Source organism: Gadus macrocephalus, chromosome 1 (assembly GCF_031168955.1).
Source record: "Gadus macrocephalus chromosome 1, ASM3116895v1".
NCBI lineage: Eukaryota > Metazoa > Chordata > Actinopteri > Gadiformes > Gadidae > Gadus > Gadus macrocephalus.
In genome coordinates this window covers 19,272,741-19,295,044 of record NC_082382.1, presented here as the reverse complement: position 1 = coordinate 19,295,044, position 22,304 = coordinate 19,272,741, and the positions used below count along the sequence as shown (strand labels likewise).

Genomic DNA, 22,304 nt, shown 5'->3' with positions numbered 1-22,304 from the left:
TGTCTCTTTAGAAAGACTGGCATATTTGCAATAAGCTACTTTCGCTACTGGATCAAGTAAGGTTCTTTCTATGAGGACATATATGAACCTCATGTAATTAATCAAGATTCTATTCTTAATAACTAGATTATTCAAACCAATAAACCGTGTGTTATTTATGTTCTGGTGATGATCTGTCCTGCATGATATGGACAGTCCATTATTAAATTGTGTAAATAAAACAAAGGGCTCCGGCCTCTATGGGTCCGCATCCATGATTCCGCTGTAGGGCGAGGGAGACCTGTGTGTACCATCACTCTGTATAGCATACACTCTACACACCCATCCAGTCGACCTAACTGACAGTTCATGGAGGCTAAACGCAGATACGCTGATATGACTTAATGATTGTATTCAGTTTAAGGGTTCAAAGTGATCTGCGCTGCGTGGATAGGATACCCACGTTGCGAGACAGAATAGAGCCTGCACCGGGGGGTATGTGACCATTCCGCAGGGTAAATTGCCATTTTGCCACGGCTATTGAGCTTCCCCGGCAGGGAGACGGAGAGGGAGGACCGTGAAACTAGGAACGAATCGCTAAATTGCGCTGTATAGCGGCGCTCTTTAGCGCTCCTTAGCGCGGCATATGGCGCCCTGGAGGGCCGGACGCTGACACCAACAAATTGACGATTTCATACCAATTTCAGAGATACATACCGCACACGTTGGCATAAAAAACAGTTTAAGGCGTCGTGCTCGACGTTTAACCTCTGTGAACTGCGATGGATGATTTTATTCAGAAATTAAAGTGCAACGAAATGTTTTGCTTATTTCATTATAACTGAAGTAGGCCCTCGTTTTATATTTTTCCCCAAAAAAACCTTTTCATTTGCGGCTGACGATTGGGCCTGTATTGGTAATAAACGTGTAATATAGGATATGTGATCAAACATATACCCAAATACCTTAATATAGACCTATTGATAAACACCAGAGTATAAGAGACTCTTGTTAAGTTGTGGTCCTCAACGACCCCAACACGCTGACAGCGGCCCTGTGAGCGGAGCGCAGATATCTGATGCCGAGGTATGGAGCGAGGAAAATCGGGGGAACGCCTCCTGGCCTTTCACTTTCACTTTCCAATTTTCCACTTTTTCCACATAAAGGAATACCCTGGGAAAGCTCTGGTGGGTAACTGGTCCTTCTTTTTTTGCACCTGATTTGTCTTTATGTTTTGTCTTAATGTATTGTCCCTTCAAATAAAAGCCCATATGCGTCTGGACAACATCGGCCACAAGACATGTCTGTTATATCCCCCACACCAGAAAGGACAACGTTTTTAATTTAAACTACAGCTAAAAAAAAAAGTATACTTTTTATATCCCATAACATATTGTTTTAAGACATCTAAGTGGGCTTTTAGAATGTCGACCAAGGGGACAGTAGTCTGTGGGACGGAATTAATAATTAACAAAGGGAGTGGTGTAAGACAAATTCATTAAGATGGAGTGAGTCAAATTAGCTTAACATTAACTCGTGAATGCCCCATATTCATTTACTGTAGCCCATACGTAGCCCATACCTATTGAGCATGCCCAGTGCCACGCCGAAAGGACATAGGCCTAATTTCATTCAGATGAGATGGGAGATGGTACAGCCAACCCATCAGGACTCAACAGGTCAGGACTCAGGACATTGATGTTTGAATATTAAAAAGACGACAATGTAGCGGATCATACGCCTCTCTGTGAAAGGTAAAACCACCTCACGGACTACATTAGGCCTATAAAGGCCTACCTAGTTGTGGCTGTCTTTATTCCTTTTTTTTTATGACTTCAATTCATACAGGCAGGCGTAATGTTGATGTGGTAGGCATGGCTGGTATGATTCTTACGGTTTTTTGCGTGCTAGCCCAAGTTGTGGGCTAAAGTGCATTCGTAGTTGCTCATTTAAATTAAAGTATCCTACACTGGACGTAAATGGCAGATGTTTTGCAATTCAAGGCGCATCAATACCCATGCGCTTTAGTGTGGAACAAAGGCGCCCGGCCTTTGTGGGCCGCCTGTGTCTTTCTCTCCACAAAGCCTTCATCCTCCAGCGAGTTATAAAGTTACTTTCCACTCACTTCATTCCGGCGCTTGAGAAAACCCTAAGCGATGTTAATGTGCACCTCTGCTCCTTTCAGACGCTAACCCCGGCACATAGGCAAACAGAAGCCATTGTGCGTCCAAACTGAAGTAAGAAGTCTTAAATAACCTGAGGACTAGTCTATAGAAATTCATGATGCTATTTCTATTTGATGTTTGATCGGAGCTCAGTCCGCAGGTCCGTCGCGTGGCCTTTTAACCACACCGCCAACATCATTCCGATATTAAAACCTTCCGTCGTGACTGCACCTGCCGGTGTACCTGTTGGTATAACTCGGTGGCTGGTCTCACAGTGCACGTTCTGGTCACACCAGTGTTGCTATATAGATCCCCGTGAATAGAAGGAGGTACCTCGATTCTCTCCGCTTAAGACACCGTCACACTATCCCCGTCTATATGGGCTGTATTGGACGGGTTCTGTAGGCCTGCATAACATCTTGTTCCTCAAGCATATGTCGTGAGGCCTGTGCATGTTTAATTCAAGGATACAGATCAGGTTTTGGCCCATGGAAACCGCTACTTTAACCAGTTAGGTAGACTAATGTATCCATTGCCTTGCTAATGACTCAACTCTCCTGGCTGGAAAAAAATAGTTTATTGCGGGTAATTGCATAATTGCTTCACTAATTGTTGTTAACAAGTGGCCCAATACTCCAATTATAACAGTAGCTGTGTCGGGCCCCCGCCGGCAGGCCTGCATGACAAAGAACGCAGTGGTTAATGAATGACCCGGGCCTGAAAAGTGAAAGTTGAAGGAGAGCCCTGCATGGAGCCTTTTATAAACACTTAACTTGTCATTTAATAGCAGGGCCATTATCATGTCCAATTGGGACACACGTTTCTCGTGGAGCTTTTCTTATGGATAGTCGCTTCGACATTTTAGAAAACGGTCTTTGGCGCTAACATTTTTAAAGCCTCGCAAATATCCATCATTTTCGTGTCTTGCCAGATTAACCACCAATATATTCTGATGAATCCCAAATTAATTGTCTATTTACTGACCCTGTTTATTTACAGACAGGCCCAATGGGTTGACATTTCCTAGAGGGTTTCCACCAACACTAATTGCAGATACGCCGCATAATCGACGGTGAAATCCGTCCTTCCAAGGCAAAAAAATAACCAAACGTGTTCTGTGGTACTACAATTTCATGCTGAACCATGAAATGCCTGCTACGTCCTCGTGTTAGAGGCGTGCGTGAAACCCCAGATAATGCAACTTGAGGTGAGGACAAAGGAAGGCAATAGGCGCTGTTACATTAGCGCACTGTGCTCCTATGTCATACCCATTTAACGCTGCGTTAGGGCGGCAGAAAGCAGGGCTGCGGGTATAATCGGCCGTTTCTCCGGTGGATTATATTTTGTTAAATGGACGTGTGTTCAAACAACAAGGGTAAACATAGCGGGACTGTGCCATTGTAAGAGAAACTCAAAGCATTGATTCTGAACTGTGAGCCGATAGCTATAATCAGCCAGTGGGTCGGTCCACTCTCATCGTTATAAACGGTAGGCCTATTAGTTTAGGGAAAAATTGCAAGAGATTGATAAAAATCAATTATATATTGAACATTAAATATGTAACAATATCGAATGTGGTGTCAGTCATGAACGTAAACTTAGGCCTACATTACTGCGGCTTCAAAGTTATTGTTGTTGTTTTTTTAAGAGCCACACTTAAGTGGTTTAAAGGGATGAAAGAAGAAAGTGTAGATCAATGCCTAATAGTTATAAACGGACGCCATTCAGCAGGGCGCTTTGCCCAGGACTGAATACACAGAGGCAGGCCCCTTCCTTTCTTATCCGGCCGCGCAGTTGTCATCTCCAGCATATCCATTGTGTGAGGAATCAACCTCGGGAAGAAGTGGGCATCTTTGACATGCGAGAGCTTCTACCATTTTGTCGCGTGTCTTCCAATAGGACCGATTTTTGTGCGTTTTTTTGTTAATCAGAATATCGCATTGTAGCATGGATCAATCAACTTTTTTCGATTTACGTTAATCGATGGGTCCTTATGTCATTAAATATTGTGACCCGCTATTTTCTGATCGACCTGGACTGTGCTCCTCCTCGCCAGGTCTTTTTTCACGCGCGGTGCACAATGCGCGCCGTCAGCCCTGCGCGCCCCCGCGCATTGTCCCGGCCGCTCTGACTTTCCCAAGGCCCGTCCCTTTAGAGAGCCGGTGTGGAGAATCGGGAGGCGAGGGACCGAGGACAGAGGGCGGCCCTGCGATTCTCCTCGGTGCCCCTACGAGCCCGGAGGAGAGAAGAGACAAAACGAGCTGACAATGGCCGAAGACTATAGCCTACAAAAGTGCAGACATTTTCGGGCCTTTTTGTTGATGATAAAGTTTGTAGCCAATGGCGCATTGTTTTATCCGTATGGCGGGCTGTTGGACCCACTGCGTTGGGGGAGACAGGTTTTCCTATACGCGGCGACCAGAAAATCGGGATTTTCTGGACACATGCAGGACATTTCCACGGTTCTGCCTTCTACCTCTCGGCGTGAAACTGGGAAATTAAAGCATGAATAAAATGCGTTAGAAGGGTCCGTCTGACCGCTCACAAAAGCATTGCCTTACGATTAACCGTTATATGTTGGATTTTTATGGCTCTCCCCAAAGTTACCCCACACGTCGATGCCTCTCCTAAACTTGGCCCTGTGGCCGCAGTTTTCAGTAAATTGCACATTCGTTGCTAGAGGGCTTTATAGTTAATCACTCGCTCGAGTTTACGATGTATCCCGGGTTATATATATAATAGGGTTAGGCCCTATATGTTTTTCAATGAGCCTACATTCAGGCCGAGAACGATTGAATTTGGTGAATGATATGATTTGACATTTCGAATCGCATTAATCTATATCGATGGCTCCTAAATGTAATGCATAGGTCCTAAATGAGTTGAGGATAGTTGAAACAGTTTATTCAGCGGGGGGGCTTGTGTGGGCCAATGGGAGCTCGGCTGACAAATGACGGCGCGCCTCGCGCTGCTCACTTAAGCGCGAGGAGCATGCCACTGCATTGAGATGTTAAGTGGGCGCCCGGCGAGGCTATAATAACCGCCCTGACAAGCCCCCGCCTTCATTCGTGGCCAGAGAAGCACTGAGATTAACTCCGAGGACTCCAGAGAAGGACTTACACACAGGATGGTGGGAGCTTCAGACTGCCTTGTGAAATCTACCGCCAGAGTTGGAAAGGTGTCCAAGCCGATCATGGAGAAGAAACGAAGGGCGCGGATCAACAGGTGCCTGGACCAGCTGAAGACGCTGCTCGAGAGCTACTACACGACCAATGTAAGCAGCGGTGTACAACGTAGTTAAAACTTAAGTTCCACAGTCAACATATTGCATTTTTCCCCTCCAACTGAATAAACTATTAGGCCTCCGTGATTAATATTTCGACCCTTTCTCTCATTTCAGATTCGGAAGCGCAAGCTGGAGAAGGCCGACATTTTGGAATTAACCGTGAAACATCTCAGAAGTCTTCAGAAGATTCAAAGCTGTAAGTATCCCCCACAACCCATGAAGTCAACATATTTTAAAAGTGGCACATGTTTGGTCCAACTCAATCATTAAAAAAAATACATTTGTTATTTTCCCTCCACCGTGGCACTCGTTTCCTAACCTCAGCATCAACCCGTCTCTTTGCTCCAGGTTCTTCCAAGACCTCCGGCTTCTCTGACTACCAAGCCGGCTTCCACAGCTGTTTGGCCAATGTCCACCAGTACCTGTCGCTGGGGGACCAGGTCCAGGGGAGCGACGGCTCGGCGTTATCGCACCTCGTGTCCAAGAACGTGTACTGCGCCGAAGGACCGCGTGAGGCCTCCAGCACCTTGGACAGCGACACGGGAACGGTGGTGGCGCGAGACGGCGCGCGCCAGCGCCTGCTTCCCGCTCTAAACGCCACCGACTCGAGGAGAAGAACCGCCAACACGGCCGTAGGGTGTTTCGAAGCCACGAAAACAAACAACACGAGCACATCTCTCCAGTCCTACGAAACTCTTCCGGTTGAGGTCAAAGCGGAAGGACAGTCTTTCGTCCTCAAACAAGTTATTGGGATCCTCCCGAGCAACACACCAACAAAGTCCAATAAAGTTTTCAGTGTTTGTCACGGCAGTCCCAGGGACGGGGAAGCGGGTATTCAGCAAAGCATGTGGCGGCCGTGGTAGAATTCACTGAAATGGACTATTGACCGTGATCTAATGTATGATTTTGTATTTTTGTATTGTATAGTGAACTGTAAAATGATATGCATGTAAAATAGATGGTTTATAATGAATAAAAAAGTGAAAATAAATGTGAAGCATTTCATTGTTTATGTGCTCAGGCACAAAAAAGAAAGTTCAGTGACTTACAAATATCAAAACAAAATGTATGTTGCAGGCAAACGTCCATTCGGTTCTTCCAATGTTTCTATCGTGGTAACCTGTTAAAATAAGAGTTGTCTGGAGTTCCAATAGGCCTTTGTTCGTTCTGTACAGCACAGGGTACAGTTTACTGTGTTGGCCACCGGGCCATAGGCCTAGGATTCCGGTTATATCCTGGCTATATGAACCTAGAAACCTATATTAGGCCTTAGTTATATAGGCCTGCCGCCTACCCCCGCCACATTTATGGCTGAACCAGACCCAGTGGGACCAGTGGGGCCATAGACTGACTGTAGGAAATAAGCTGTGGGTTGGGATGGACTACGTGCGGTAAGTGTCTGAAAATATTCTTCTACGCAACAGGCGTTCGCATATAGGCCTAGAGAAAAACATCGGGTAGGCCACATTTATACGTGAAAACATTATCAGGCATTCGTGCTAGCACACAAGCCATTTAGCCTATAGCTTGCGTGTGATAATGAAAACGTTTTCATTTTCGTTTAAAAAGGGAGTTTGATAAATACTAATATACTATATTGTAGCCAATAAAAAACAATAAATATAATATGCATACTAACAAGTGTAGACCTAGGCCTATATTTGTGGATTATTATTTAATAAATGGCTAAGATACAATAATATATATTGTCATTGGCCATTGTCTAACTACCTTTACATAGCCCAGGCCCGTGTGTCTTTTTGATATCCCGCTTCAACATCCCATTTTGAGTCTTTCTGAAGACATTCAGCCGAGGCTGTTCAGGACATCACACGCTGACAACGGCCTCGGGCGCTCGACGTGACGTTTCGTCTCGTCCATTCTTCTGCGGTTTTACGCTTAAGTACCGAGACAGTGGCGCTCAAATTAGATGTTTGTAGCAATTTTCTGGCACTAATCACCTACATGCAATTCACATTCACATGCATGCTATTCGTCCCCCTCTCACCCAAATTAGCCTTTAGGCTAATACTGCACACCGAATAAATACATACATGCCTATAGGAAAATGAATGCATGATTAGATAGATAGTTAGATAGTCAGAGATAGATATAGGCTAGAGATGGAGAGAAAGAGAGACGGACACAGACAGACAGACACAGAGAGATATATACAGACAGATCGATTTGTTGAAGATATTTTACATGATAAAACGCTTTTGTACAAAAGTTCTAAAGTTTCTTGCTTTAGTAGGTCTACCGGGTTTCTGGACTCCGGTGGTGTCGTAAAGTGTCTCATTCTTAGGCTAGAGAGGATGGCACCTCGCAGCGAGGAGAATCGCTGCAACGCCCACAGCTCTTTCAGATGCTATCTACGACTGGTTGCACGCCAGGGAGACTGAAAGGGCCACTGGCAGGATAAGGGTTGCCGAAAAAGGGGTGATGTGCCTCTCTCCGGCGAGGCGGAGAGAAAAACACCAAACAAAAAAAAACTGCGCGCCCGGTTCAAGGTTGTGTGAAAAATAAGGCAGCAGCAGCAGTACGCAGTCTTTTTTCATTGTTTGTTTCTCCCTCTATCTTTTCCTCGGGCCGGTTCAGCCCATAAAGCATCAGGCCCTTAAATCCCCTTTGAACCGTCTACCCACAAAGTCAAAGCTTCTCTTTGAAGAGGAGAGCAACGGGCCTCAGCCACGAGAAAACTACTCCCGAGTTTGTTTTTCCCGATAAAAGATTGGCCACGTGACATCCACATTGAATGCACTTCAGTCTTTCTAAGAATTTCTATGAACTCGTCCACGCATTGTTTAGCTAGACTACTTCAGTTTGCACTAGAATGGCGACACATAGAGCCGCAGCACCGAGCGGACGACGTGAATATGTCATTTGCATGAGAGTGGAGGCGGTCAAGCGCTGCTAAGAGAGCAGACTGGATGAACTCAAGAGAAAGGGCTCCCATGTCCACTGCTCTTTTCTCTCTCTTGTGGAAACGTTGTCTCTGGTCCGGGCCGTCCGGCTGACGGCAAGGACTGCCAGGACTTTGTTCGACCCTATGATCTGTGGTCAGTCAGCATTTTTAGGAAGGCAGAGTCTTAACTGTGCAGTGCACGACGGTGGCCATGCCTACACCTTGAATTGTTTCCATTCAGTCCAATAGTTAGAACACCAACATAATCTACTAATGGGCTATTGCAACGAGTTGGCCTTTGATATATACCAGAGCAGAGGGCCGTCAACCGTTGGAAAGAACTTGAATGATCTGTTGCTCTGTGTGTGTGTGTGTGTGTGTGTGTGTGTGTGTGTGTGTGTGTGTGTGTGTGTGTGTGTGTGTGTGTGTGTGTGTGTGTGTGTGTGTGTGTGTGTGTGTGTGTGTGTGTGTGTGTGTTGGGAGGCTCCAACACACTTGTGGCTCGAAAAGAGCTCGTTCGCGGCGAGCAAGGGGACGTTCTCTAGGATTGTAAAGTGCCAGCCACGTGACGTAACGATTCGTTTTCCTGGTGTGATTTGTTGGCCTCAGTACGTTGCACTTTACACAACCTTCATCACAAAGATGTCTGTCTTCGGCCTGGATAGAAAATAGAGTAGTGGAATGCTGCCAGTAGAGGGAGTATGGAAGATTGAACAATACTTAAAAAAAAAGAAAAGAGAAAAAATGGTCAAGTAAAAATAATACTAATAGCATACTAATACATTCAACACATTTAACAATAATATATTATGAAAATATTAGTCAATAGTTAAATTAAATGGAAAATAGGAGATAGAGGGAGTTTATAACTGCAATCATGTCCTCCTCAATCCGAACCATAGCGTTGGATCAATAATGTGTCAAACTCGTCGGCGTTACTTGGTAGACATAAAGCTGCCAAAATGTTAACCTGCAATAAATAAAATCCCTGCTTATTTGCTTCATATGATGTAATATTTCATACATACGGTCGGAGTAAGCTCATATCATGGAAAAACCTTCAGAACAAATGTAGTGTATGCCCAAGTGAATTTTATTTGAGATAGCCTATGTTAATTTTCATCTTCTTAACAAAGCCGTCATATGAACAAGAAAAAAACTAACATTTAACAACGTTCCTTATTTCGGCAGTCATAAATCTTTGAATATGTTACAAAATTATAGTCTTATATCGCAAACACAAAAAAATTGTGGAATTTAAAAACCAAAAGATAAAATCAAGTCAAAATCCAACAGGAATACAAAGTCAATATTTTCTCAAATCAAAGTGAAACTAATTGATCATGTCATTATCAGAGGTGTGCTATTTTCGGAGATTCTGCAAAAAGCATTGCATGTTCATCATTTCAATAAAAGTGTCAAAAAATCTACGCTAAATGTGTGCAATGCCGTTGTGAGGGAGGACGTAGAAAACGCTGCTTTCACAAATGATAAGGTTATCAAACTATTGCCGGGATACCTCGCACATTATAAGTTCATGTTTTTGGACCGCACGGGCCTTCTTAGCAAATTTGTAACTAAACATGTGCAAATACATTCCCGTAAATACACTGTTGAGTCATGAACAGAGGCCCCAGCCTCGAGCATCCACTGATATGTGAATTTCCGTTCTGGGAAGAACCACACACTCCCGAGTCAAAGATCTTTAACATGCACCTTTAAGATTGATAAACCCAAGATTATCCAAATGATCCAGAATTGAGGAAGACTGTTGTTTGCGTCTATAGGACACATGAATCGGAGAGTCCTGATTGGCTTTTCCACCCTGCACACGGGTCCATTCATGGAAATTGATGAGGGACAAGCAGGCCATATATGGGCAGCTGGGTGTAAATTCACACTAACCCTAATGCTAATGCTACTTTTGCCATTGCCTTTGACCACTCCTATATTTTTTTGCTACGGCCCCTAGTCCGACGATTCCATTCCCTAACCCTAATCATTGAAACCTGAACTACTTCTGGGCTCTCATGCGAGTCAAACCAAACGTGGTGGGGAATCTGATACAAACTCTTAACTCTCCCTCCTTCTCCTCAATGTCAGTCTCCTACTTCATCGTTTATCTACAAATCCTTGAGAGGAGCTTCCATTTCAACACAACAGGGGTACGGCATGCTCCAAACTAAATAAAAATAACACGCCTACCATGGTCACAACAGCACTCGGGAAAACGTCAAACCAGACTTAGTCAGGGAGGGGAACGCGCGTGTGTGTGTGTGTGTGTGTGTGTGTGTGTGTGTGTGTGTGTGTGTGTGTGTGTGTGTGTGGGGGGGGGGGTCTTGATCAATCTCAGGCCAAAGTGATCAGAAGGGTGTCATCAATACAGTTGTAAATCATTGCAGACGTTTATTTATTTTTTCCCTCTACCACAAATGCGGACTGAACTAGTGGGACAGCTTTGGTTTTAAACAGTGCATCATTCCCGATCCCTAGGAATCTTCTTAAGGATGCATATATAATAGTAGGTTGAAGGTGTGAAACCCTGTGTTTCAGCAGTGCTACTCTTGAGATCAGTTGCAAGGTTAACCTCACTGGTACTAGGGACCAATAAATAATTGATTCGGAACCCTAAACCCAAAACCCTGGACCCAAACCGCTTACCATGGAATTCTTAAGTGCTTTTTCAATCAAGGCAAAATATCTGATTGATCTGCTCCTCTCTACTGCTCTGTAAAGCAGTGTTTGCTTGCTGCAATGCCCTTACATCCGTGAATAAACCGTTTGTAATGGTTGTTTGTCAAAAATATCAAATACAAAATCTAAATAGAACAACGAAAACCAAATATCTAAAGTCGTCCGTTTACCCACGTGACTTTTCAATCAGCTCAGACCACCAATGCGCTCCTGAATCCCTCTGCTGTGAGGTGTTGGTATGACATGTGGATGTTTCACATTGGAAAAGAGATTTGCATTTAGGAGATGGGCTTAAATCATCGTCTGTGTTCTGACATAAAAGATGTTTGTCGATCAGACAGTGTGTGTGTTTTAGGATTCATGAACGATAGCGATTGAAGCAATGGAAACCAGGAATACACATCATAACACAAACCAAACCAAATGATGACCCCCGGAAAGGACTGTTACCTAATCCTCATGGTACACAGTAAAAATGACACCCATAAGTCAGGGAGATAGACTGGTTTAAAAAAAATGTCTTGGTACAACAAAACAAACGCTCACCCGAGAAAAATACATCTTTCACGACTCGATAATCTTTTTTTAAATTGGCAAATGCGCAAAACTAATATCCCCTCCACTATTGCGCCTCCGTCCTGTCCTGCATACCTTGGAGGCCTCCTGGTAACAACACCGAACAGCGACAAAACAAGGCAAGAGAAGAGGTTTCAAACGAGGTGTCGGCGCTGGGGAACCCGTAGGGTGTCCTTAGTGGCCCACGCAAAAGCTAAAGTCCTCAAGGTCTCCGCCGCCGTTTCAGAGGCGGGTAGGGTTCCAGGGTCCCTTCAGAAAACCGTCCTGCTTCTATCCAAGGAGACAGCGGGCTCCTCGCGGATAACTTTGGGATCAGAGCATACCGTAATAAATGAGATTGTTGGCACATCCATCAGGTAACATCCCAGCAGGTGAGAGATCACTGCAGTAAAAGTCAGCCGTGGTCCTCAAGTGGCGGAGCCCACAGAGTCCGAGTGGAAGGTGATGTACCCCGAGGAGGAGGCTGAAGGGGTGCTTACAAAACTGTTCATGCTCCCCTTCCTCTCCGCCCCTGGCCCCTTGTCCCGGCCCGTCCTAGCGGCCCTACGCGGGGAATGTCCGACCCCCTGCTGGCCCTGGCCGAACGCCGCCGGCCCGCCCCGCGCCTGGTGGTCCTCGCGGGCGTGTCTCTGGCCGCCGTGCCCCCCGGGGCTCCCGTGGTGCCCGGTCCTCGGGGAGCCGTCGGGGGTCCCGCCGCCGCTGCCGCCGCCCCCCCGACTGCCACACCCATACTCCGAGAGCCGCCTCAGCACGTGCGGCTCCCGCTCAAAGTCCGTGAGCGTGAAGTGCGGGAGCAAGAGCCCGCCGCCGCCGCGGTGGTCCGGCGAGACGGGCAGCGGGACGGCGGAGGAGGCGCGTCGCCGTGGGCTCCTCCCGGGGCTGGGCGCCGGCGTCTCGTCGATGAAGCTCACCACCTCGTCGCGGCTGAAGCAGCGCGGCTCGTCCTCCGGGCCGCAGAGCGCCACGCGCGGCAGGTGGTGGCGCCGCGGCGGGGGGGGGGGGCGCGGAGCTATCCTCGGAGCTGCGGCGCCGGCTCTTGCGGCGGGGGTGGGTGGCGTGGGGGGGCGGCGGGTGGGGGGGAGGCGGGCGGCGATGGCGGCGGGGGCTCTCCTCGTGGTAGGAGACCAGGCTGCTCCTGCGCCTCCCGGGGCGTGGCAAGCTGGAGCTGTAGAGGGCCGTCGCCGCGGCGTCCTCGCTGGAGCCCCAGTGGCGCAGGTACGAGGGGATCGGGTCGCTGATCCACATGTCGGTTTCGTCGTGGGAGAATCTTCTTGTAGGGGGCACCTTTGGGGAAGGGGGGTGGGGGGGGGGGGAACGCAAGACAAACACACGCCGGCCCTTCAGTCTCGGAGGAAGTCACCTTCACCTGCCGCCTTCCTCCGCCTCCTCTTTGAGTCGCCGCACAACAACAAGTACTGTTCTAGGACAAGTCAATGTGGACGTACGGTAGAACTGGCGGAACATACATGCTAGTACACGTGCAGCGTTAGCCCTCGTGGTGCTACATGTAGGATCGCATCGTTAGGCAGGCACGGACGTACGGACAGGGTTTTAAAAACATATACTTTGGGGGGAGATTAATGTTAAATAACTTTGAAACAAATCAGATCGTGGGAGATAATGCCATGACAACAAAAGTACATTAATGTAGTACTCTAAATTGGGAGTCCTACATGCAGCACAATCCTAATTCAAATAATAGCCAAGTGACTGAATTATATTTAATAATTTATTGACTGGGATACAATTTTAATTATAGTATTCAAATCCATTGTTGGGCTTTGAATACAATAGATATAGATAGTATAGTCCCCGACGTGATATACTCACATTCCACATTGTTCTGAGAACTATGCAAGAGAGATAGGGTTTGTCAAGGTGGTGTCAAGTAGCACGAGACTGATACCAGACTGCCCCTCTGTGGGAGCTTGTTGTCAATGCAGAGAAATGAGACAGCAGACGATACAGTAGCCATGAGTGCTCGTTCTGACCAGCAGAGGGCAGCAAAAGCATTAGAATGAGTTGAGACATAGGAGACAAAAACGCAGGGAGACAAAAGTACACAACAGCGATTGAACAACGAGGGTAGCAATGGCTGAACATGTGAAATGAGTCTTACTCCTTAATGTAGCCACTTGAGAAGCACCGTAGCACTTCTCAAATGGCGTGTGGTGGACACGGGAATGTATTAATTTAGGATGTGAACATAAACAGTTTCAAGTAGGCCCAATATGATCGAATCGTGTGTTATGCATTTCAAAGCGCATCCAATCAAAACATATTCTCTAGGTTTGAGTCAATAACTAAATCAGCATTCATAGTACAGCATTCCTTAAAACGACATCAGACGACATGACATGGAGAGTTGCATGGAGGACGACCATGATGGAGTACAGCGAGGGGGGTGGATGGGATGGACGCTACTGTATGCATCTCTGATTCAATGCTTCTTTTTCAAACTGGCAGTCAGATCAAATGAGACAGCCAGGGCTCATTAGGGCAGAGGAGCGGCGCGGCAGTGGACACGCCACTCCAACTCCCCGGAGTCGTCTTCAGCTCCATTTTCTCCGATTTCCTATTATTTGTTGGCTTTTTTTTTGAAAAATCGGCCTGTGACCAAATATTGAATCCCTTGTTGCATTTCTCTGTATGACAAAGATGACACAGCGATAAGATGGGGTGTCGAGGCTGAGTGGGAGGCCGGGGTTGTGCGAGTCATAGCTAAGTTGGTCCTAAAGGTCCCAGTTCCACATCCAGTCTTCAAGGGCCCCAGTGAGCAACACCTCCCTTTTTCTAATTGAGCCGTCTGTCGGCACCGTCGGTGAACCGAGGCTTACAACCAGGACAGCTCGAAGCCATCGATTCAGGGGTGGCCCTTTCTTTTTGTTTGCTCAGTCTGGACCGAGTTTGTGCAAACTATGGAGACTGGGTCTCCTGCGTTGTGACCCCGGAAGTCTGGATGAAGGGAGTTGAGCTTTGGGGCTTTCAGTGCAGGCTGAGGAGAGTAGCATTTCACATCTGCCTCCTCACGGATCGACCAGACCCAAGGGTTTAGGTTCAAGCCAGAGCAGATAGCTATCGGGTGGTTTTATTTTACGAGAGTACCCTGCTATGCAGAGGGGAACATGAGTCACGTATTGCCCTCTCTTTAAAAGGTCTTGGAACATGATGCTTTGGCTTTGGGTCGGTAAAAGCCCAACGGATGTGTGGGTGAGTGTATTAAGATGGCCGTCACGGGGCCATACTGATGCTCTAGGGTTACGGATGGTCATATTTGCCAGGCATTAGTCAGCCAGAGTACATTTTATTACTCACGCAAAAATAAATTATGAAACAAACTGGTACGAAACAAAGGACAAACATAAAGGAACAAATCAAAATGTCAGTTCTAGGGGAAACAAAACATCAGAAAATGTCAAATGAGTAGAAAGTATATGAATCAAAACCAGATATTATATAAAACAGGCCCGCAGCAGGGCATTTTTATTAATTATTATTAATGTTAACAATAGCATAACTACGTATCCCTGCAAAAAACAGATCAATGGATCAATGAGTAGAAGAAAGAAAATTAAGAAAATAATCAATGAAAGTATACCTGCAAATACTGCATTTTATCTTCCTGCAGTTCCCTCAATGGATAACCATGGGGAACCCCCCCTTCTAAGGTTGAGAATTCGTACGTGGCAAAACGGTCTAGCGTCACGATTTCAGGCACGCTGCTATAGTCATATGGTCTGTCATATATTAAGTCGGCATGTATCCCTCCGTCCTGGCTGTTGTCTGCAAAGCGCAGAAAAGCAAACGCGTCAAGAGTTAAAAGAAGAGGACAAGGGACTCAAGATACACAAGACAGACACCACAGACACACGGAGAGATAAGAGAGACAATTCAATCTTTTCTCTGATTAAGGGGAAAATCTTTTTCACACAGCCCTGGTGCGCAAAATGCCAAAAAGTTGTTAGGGAAGGAAGAATAGAAAAGCCCCCCGCTTGAAGCAAATAATGAAATATGGGTTTTTAGAATTATTTTAAATGGTTCTCGAGAAAGACCCTGGTTGGTTTGGAGTTCAACGCCCCGACCAAGAATGAATTAAATGCGGGTGCGCTACTGGGAGACCTTTTACAGGTCCTTCCGGGTCAGTTATTATTAACCAATCGACCGAAGTAACCAATTCATTTTGCCAAATGTTTTCCTTACTGCCCACGTCCGATTGACGGTTGATTAGATTTGGGGCGTAAAATGCTAGTCTGGAGGGAAATGTCGGCAAAATAAACAAAATGGAGGATGACAGTAGCTATTTGCACAGGCAGCTTGGCATGCAAATCAGAAGCTTAGGCAGAAACAGCAAATAACTTGTATACATACAACTGTGCTGAGTTATACACGGCAAGCCCTCTGGAAAGAAACAAAGTACTGGAAGCATTAATTATCACACAAAATGGCGGCTAGCCAGTGCAGTTTTAAGGCCTCCTGCTGATTGGTTAAGTGTCATAGACTGGTATAGGGGGGAGGTTAAAAGGTTTGGAGGGTTAGAAACAGGGAAGATAGAAGGGTGTGGGGTTGAGTTTAAACAGTGGTGACTTTATTTGTGAGTTAATAAATCATTAAGTATTTAAATCTGGTGTAATTATCATGTGACCTGATTTGGGACCAGAATCCCCAGTTATCCCCCCATGGATTTGATTTCCCCATTGGTAAAACTGTGATTAATGTTTTATTTTTGAGTATCATATCCAAAACTTCGTTATCAGTTAGCGGTGTAGTTAAGATGGCTTTCAATCCTACACTGACATCTATTTGCTACTATCTTGGTTGGTGTTTAGTAGCATGGTGCTTTGCCTAACCTACCCATGGGGTAGAGACGTGCATAAAGAAAACAAGCTAAGATACAAATACATTAAAAACAGACAAAAATAATAAATATTGATGCAGTGTCAACTCATAGACTAGGATCCCACTGTGAAATATGACCATCACAGTGACCTCTAAGTGCCTCGCCTGCTGGGTGCCTGGGATCTCAGAAGCCCTTCCTCAGACTGTCTCCCCAGCCCACGCCAGGGCATTCTAGAGCGAGATTGCCCAGTTTGGATTGGAACCACTGAGGTGAAAAAACAAGTTTAACAGGCTTCAGGGAAATTATGCCCTTTCCGGCGGAAACCTCCAAAGTCATTTGGTTTTAATCTTTGCATCTTTCACTATTTCCCCTTTTTTAATTTTATTATTATGACATTAGTTTAAGGGCACAGTACAGCAAAACAGATTGCCAAGTGTGTATTGCTAGCGAACAGATAGCTCATTGTAAGCTAGAAACAGATAGCTTATTGTTAGCTAGAAACACATAGCTAATGGTTGCCTAGTATCCGAGTTAAGCGTGTCATCAAAAGACTTCTCTTCAGTTGTATCTTCTGAAGATTGAGGTCACATGATAGGTCACATGGTAACGTGTCATCCCTGAGTTTGGCCTCTTAACTAAATGTTGCACCATGTATTGCAGTATAACGTAGGTGCTTAAAGGAAGGCGTCAAAATCACCATCGAGAGAATAGTGTAAGCAAACACTTTTGATTACATTTATTAAAAATGCTTTTGCCTGCTGTGCAATCTTTGAAAGCTGTTTTGGGGCCTGGCTCCCCCATAGAACTGACCCACCAGGACCCCACAGTCTGAGGGGAAGACTGAGGACGTTTTTAAGGGAAAGCAAATGTAACCCGGAATCCTCTTCAGAACCCCATTGGAGAGGCCTGCTTTTAAGAAGGGTTGCGTTTCGTTTTAGTGAGGGGAAAAAATAATAAAGTTCACTGAATTGATACCCTCAACGTATAGTTTTCCCAGACAGGGATACTTAGGTCAACATCAACCTATGTTGATGTTTGAGAGATGCGCTTGTATTGTAATGAAGCTGTAGCTATAGCAACATCTGACGCTGTGTTTTCACCATCATCAGCCACCCAACTCTCCAATATGGTGGGGGGGGGGGGGGGTGGGGGAACACACACACACACACATAATACTGTACCCCTAATGGCCTGAGACATACCGAATGAACTCAAGTATCGGTCACAGACAACATCCTGATGATGTCATCAGGAGGCGGGGCCAGGGGTCGTTTATCTTAGGCTTACGACCAAATTGGATAACATGGGTTTGACTTTTCATTATTATTATTATTATTATTATTATTATTATTTTATTCCTTTGTTTTACCAGGGTAGTCACATTGAGACAGTCGTCTCTTTTACAAGTGAGCCCTGGCCAAGAATGTAACTCCTCTCAAAACAAGGCCCATGGGAAGGCAGACCCTCCTCATGTCCTCTCCCTTGTTGCCACGGAGCCCACACTGAGGAACCGTCCACAACTTACTGCAACCACGGTTCTCCCCAACCCAACCCCACTGTCTCAGGTCATTGGAATCACACCAAGAGGTCAGGGGTGGGGGGGAGGGGGGGGGTGATAGGGGGCAGGCGGAGGGGGAGTTTGGGGGGGTGGGGGGGTGATAGGGGGCAGGCGGAGGGGGAGTTTGGGGGAGGGGGGGGGGGGGGGGGGGGGGGAGGCAGGCCCTTACCTTCGTCAACGTCGTCGTTGGACATGATGGCCACACACTTCTCCCACACCATGCGCACGTCGGCCCGGTAGCGGTCGCAGGCCCAGAGGAACATGGGCAGCAGGATGGACTGGGCGATGGAGCACCACAGCACGCACAGAATCATCCAGTCGTACGAGCTGTTGTACTTCAGACTGGCGAAGCTCACCACCTGAGGTCAAATCAAACCAGGCCCCGGTTAGAATATATGGAGATGTAGACAGCGTTTAATTCATGCAGCTTTTATCCAAAGTAGGCCGAGACCAATCACAGCCAACAATCAAAATGGACGCCGTTCAAACCTTGGAAGGCGGCATTATTGGCAAGGGGTCGATGGACCCAATTTATTCGGAGAGAATATTATATTCATATCAACTTTGAAGTGGCCATAGCCTTGCCAAAGGATTGAGTGTCGTCGATTTAGGCTTGTTCGAAGTGAACCAGCCTAAATAATGCAGAGACATGAATTCAGGAACCGGAATGATAGCATGAATATAAACCCTCTCCATCTCTCCTGCTCTACCCCACCCGAGTCCCGCAGGGAGAGAGCCACAGACTCACAAAACCAATCGATTATTTCCACTTTCTGTCTCCGAGGTCATATTCCTCCCCTGCCTTTTTCCGTCCTTATTTTAAGGTTAACAACTTCTCTAAGGGCCAGCTCCCCTGAGCTTCTTGGTAAACAATATCATAGAGGAAATAAAAAAGGTACTGGCTGATCCGCGGGGACTGTAAACGCTCCCCATACAGAGCCATGTGTGGGCAGGACCCCAGATAATGTGTGTTTGCTCAACACACAGCACTGCAGTCAATGTGTAACTCCCTCGTTAGAACAAGTGCGCCACAAATGGCTATTTTTAATTTACATTTTTTGCCCACGCATGGCTGAAATATACTCTCTGATGAACTGAAAATGTCCACCACTGAAATGTCACTTATTCTCAAGACCGGGCCCATATGTTCCCCTCTTGTCGTGCGTTGAACCATTTGCCTTCTACACATTACGAGAGGCCCCATTTTATTTTCACAAGTCATCGTTACAGTTGATACCAACTATAATTGTGTGATATGCCTTACATGTTGAATGAAACACAGTACGAGTCTTCGATCTTTACAAATGTACAGCGTCCACAATGTTGCATACACATATACTGTTTATTTATTTGAACCTATGCTTAAATAATAACCATGTTTCTACTGTATAGGCTTAACTTTACTGGAGGCCTATATAGGGTTAACTAAAGCTCTCTCTATTCTCTATGGCGCTTTGATTCATCATTCTTGCTCAATGCACGTAGGCTGAGAGTTAATGTTGTTGCTTCTTATGCAACTTGTTACATAACGTACCGTAGCACCCAGTCACATGCCTCGTTCATTCTAATGTATTTGGCTGAATAGAACGTATTTCTGAGCGGTTGAATGAGATACGCATGCAAGTTATAACCAGCAGACCATAGCGCAGCGTTGGGAGTGTCTACATAAACAGGGAAAGAGGGAGAGTGCAGTTGTGTGCATAGGAAGTGTACTACAATGTGAAGCTCAACCCAAACAGGGACAGAGGGGGAGTACATGTTATTGAACTGAATGTCGTGCGTGCCTTGTGCGATGTATCCTGCCATGCATTTAAATAGCTCAATACCTAGGGACATAAACAGAGGGAGGCCAACTTGATGAAATTCAGTTACCGTCGGTACATATGTAGCAGTATTTCATGTGTAGGCCTGCTACTACACATTTTCAATGCACATAATCAGCAATATATTAATGTGAAAAAACAGCAAACAAATAAACATGGTTGGTGTGACAGGAAAAACAGCATAGATCCACAAATAGTCACAACGTTTAATAGGGCTCAGAAACTTTTAACAACACGGATCTTTAACAAAAGACAAAAAATAAATGAACCATTTAGCAGCTAAGCTAATAGCGCTTTAGGCTAAGCTTGACAAACATTACGCTCGTTCCAAATAAGCGCAAATCAATAGTGTCTGATTGAGTCGCTCGGACAGAATCGAACCCTTAACGACTCCTAACTGGTCTAAAATCAGCAGGCGTGGGCTCAACCTAAATAAAGGAAAGAGCTAAAGCTAATGTCGGTTACCAAGCGTGGATCCTGTGCTAGGATGAACCTGACGATAATTTGCGTAGCGGAAGAGTGGTAGATAAATGTCACCGCAAAACACATTGCATTCTTCTGCTTGGGTAGGAGCGTGTTTTAACTACAGGTCACACCTCAGCTGTGGCATATCGAGTCATCCGAGGATAGCCATCTAGCTAGCTTCTTCTGGAACCGAGGCTACGTATGGAGGATTCCAAACCATGAGTACGAGAGTCCAGGAGGAGCCAACTCTGGGGTAACGGTTTGAACGATGCTCAGGTTGGGAAAAAATATCGTTGATAAAAATGACCTGAAACAACGCTCTGTTGACATAATAACAAACATTCTGTCATCATTAGTTTTGAAGCACCACACACACACACACACACACACACACACACACACACACACACACACACACACACACACACACACACACACACACACACACACACACACACACACACACACACACACACACACAGTGACCTTAATGTGGAAGCAGCACATGATAAAGGGCATCGGAGCGGTAGGAACACGCACAGACACACACGCAGAGTACGCAGTCACACAGTCGTTTCATATGAGGGCTGTGTACACGGTGCCCTGGCCTACTTACGGTCCTAGATGTTCATTTAAATAATAACAGCTCGATAGGGTCACCACATCAGCCAATGCTTTTCATTCACAGTTTCAGCTTCTGTTCTGGAAACCAGCCCTGTCCATTCAATTGTAGGGACCCTGAAATGTCACTAGGTTGTGTAAGAGCACCACCCCCCCCCCCCGGCCCCCCATCCCATGTTAGCAACATTTTGGATGTGTGCACCCAATATAGGGGATAGCTTTTCCGTTTGTTGTGTTTCTTTGGAAGACACACAAACACACGCACAAACACCATGTGCCTCCAGACTCCAGAGAATTGAAGTGAGCAATGCCAAGGTCACAACCACTGCCCTGACACACACACACCTAGAGCAAAATACAGAATTGTTCAGTCCGGGCCAGACAGAGGTATTGTGGGTAGTAGCCGAGACTGGCTGCTCTGCTAGTTTGTCCCTGCTGCTGGCTAAAATTATAATTATATGACAAGCTCTTAAAAACCCTCCCAAAGCACAGTAGCCATAAAGCACTTTCTCACATACATTTCAGGGCTGACTTGTGTGTGTGTGCGTGTGCGTGTGCGTGTGCGTGTCCATACCGTGTGTGTCCGTAAATCTGTCTGTCTACGTGTAGGTACGCGTACGTACGTGCGTGCGTGCGCCTGTCGTCGTCCCCCCCCCCCACTCACCAGGATGGGGAAGCCGGTGAGGAAGTCATAGATGAAGACGATGCCGCTGATCAGGTAGGTGATCTGCAGCGACGTCTTCAGGGGCTCCGAGCCGTCGATGGACGAGCGGCGCTTGCCCTGCGCGTCCTCCACCACGATGGTGGGCACGTTGAACTTGTTCTTGTCCGCCCGGTGGCCCGCCTGGACGGAGAAGGTCTGGAAGAGGGCGATGCCGATGCAGATGACGCCCATGGCCACGCTGCCGCTGATCAGCAGCAGGAAGCACACGCCGAAGCCCAGGCCGATCTCCGTGACGATGAAGCGGCAGTCCGACGTGTAGAAGCGGGTGTTGGTGTCGTGCCAGCCCACGGCCGGCAGTGTGGACAGGATGAAGGACACCATCCAGATGCCCATCACCGTGTGCACCGCCTGCTTCTTGGTGTTGCTCAGCCTGCGACACAGAGGGGGGTCAGAGGTCACAGCACTACCTGATGTACGGCCCTCGTCGATGTATGAGGGGGTCATCACCTGGGAGATCACCTTTTAGAGCTGGATCTAAGGATTGGAAATAACTAAACAATTGTGGAAAACCTATATACAGTACATGTGGTAGACCTATAATGGCATGACCGTTTAAGACATTGATGGGGGCGTTACCTTTATTATGTACGCTATTCTGTGGTATTTCGTCTTTATTTCTTCAATATTAGATTTAGAATGTATAAAGGCAAAGTAGATCAGAGTAACGAATT

General features: G+C 46.3%; 2 protein-coding genes across 2 annotated transcripts in view; one reads left to right on the top strand and one right to left on the bottom strand.

The window, feature by feature from the left end:
• The first annotated feature begins 5,163 nt into the window (after positions 1–5,163).
• Positions 5,164–6,421, top strand: her3 (hairy-related 3). Its single transcript, XM_060060713.1, has 3 exons — positions 5,164–5,418; positions 5,545–5,626; positions 5,779–6,421. Exons 1-3 carry the CDS (start codon positions 5,272–5,274, stop codon positions 6,291–6,293), a joined length of 744 nt encoding a protein of 247 aa, XP_059916696.1. The 5' UTR covers positions 5,164–5,271; the 3' UTR covers positions 6,294–6,421.
• Positions 6,422–10,680: 4,259 nt separating this feature from the next.
• LOC132457260 (probable G-protein coupled receptor 153) overlaps positions 10,681–22,304 on the bottom strand; it is a 29,716-nt gene continuing 18,092 nt past the window's right edge. Inside the window, 5 exon segments of the mRNA XM_060051467.1 lie at positions 10,681–12,609; positions 12,611–12,889; positions 15,204–15,388; positions 18,170–18,359; positions 21,574–22,003. Of these exon segments, the coding sequence (XP_059907450.1) occupies positions 12,013–12,609; positions 12,611–12,889; positions 15,204–15,388; positions 18,170–18,359; positions 21,574–22,003 (1,681 nt within the window). The 3' untranslated portion in view covers positions 10,681–12,012.

Bases quoted from the DNA above. Each gene is read 5' to 3' on its own strand.
- her3 (XM_060060713.1), top strand. From the start codon at position 5,272: ATGGTGGGAGCTTCAGACTGCCTTGTGAAATCTACCGCCAGAGTTGGA. The intron at 5,419-5,544 runs GTAAGCAGCGGT...CTCTCATTTCAG, and splicing joins AGAGCTACTACACGACCAAT to ATTCGGAAGCGCAAGCTGGA. The intron at 5,627-5,778 runs GTAAGTATCCCC...TCTTTGCTCCAG, and splicing joins TCTTCAGAAGATTCAAAGCT to GTTCTTCCAAGACCTCCGGC.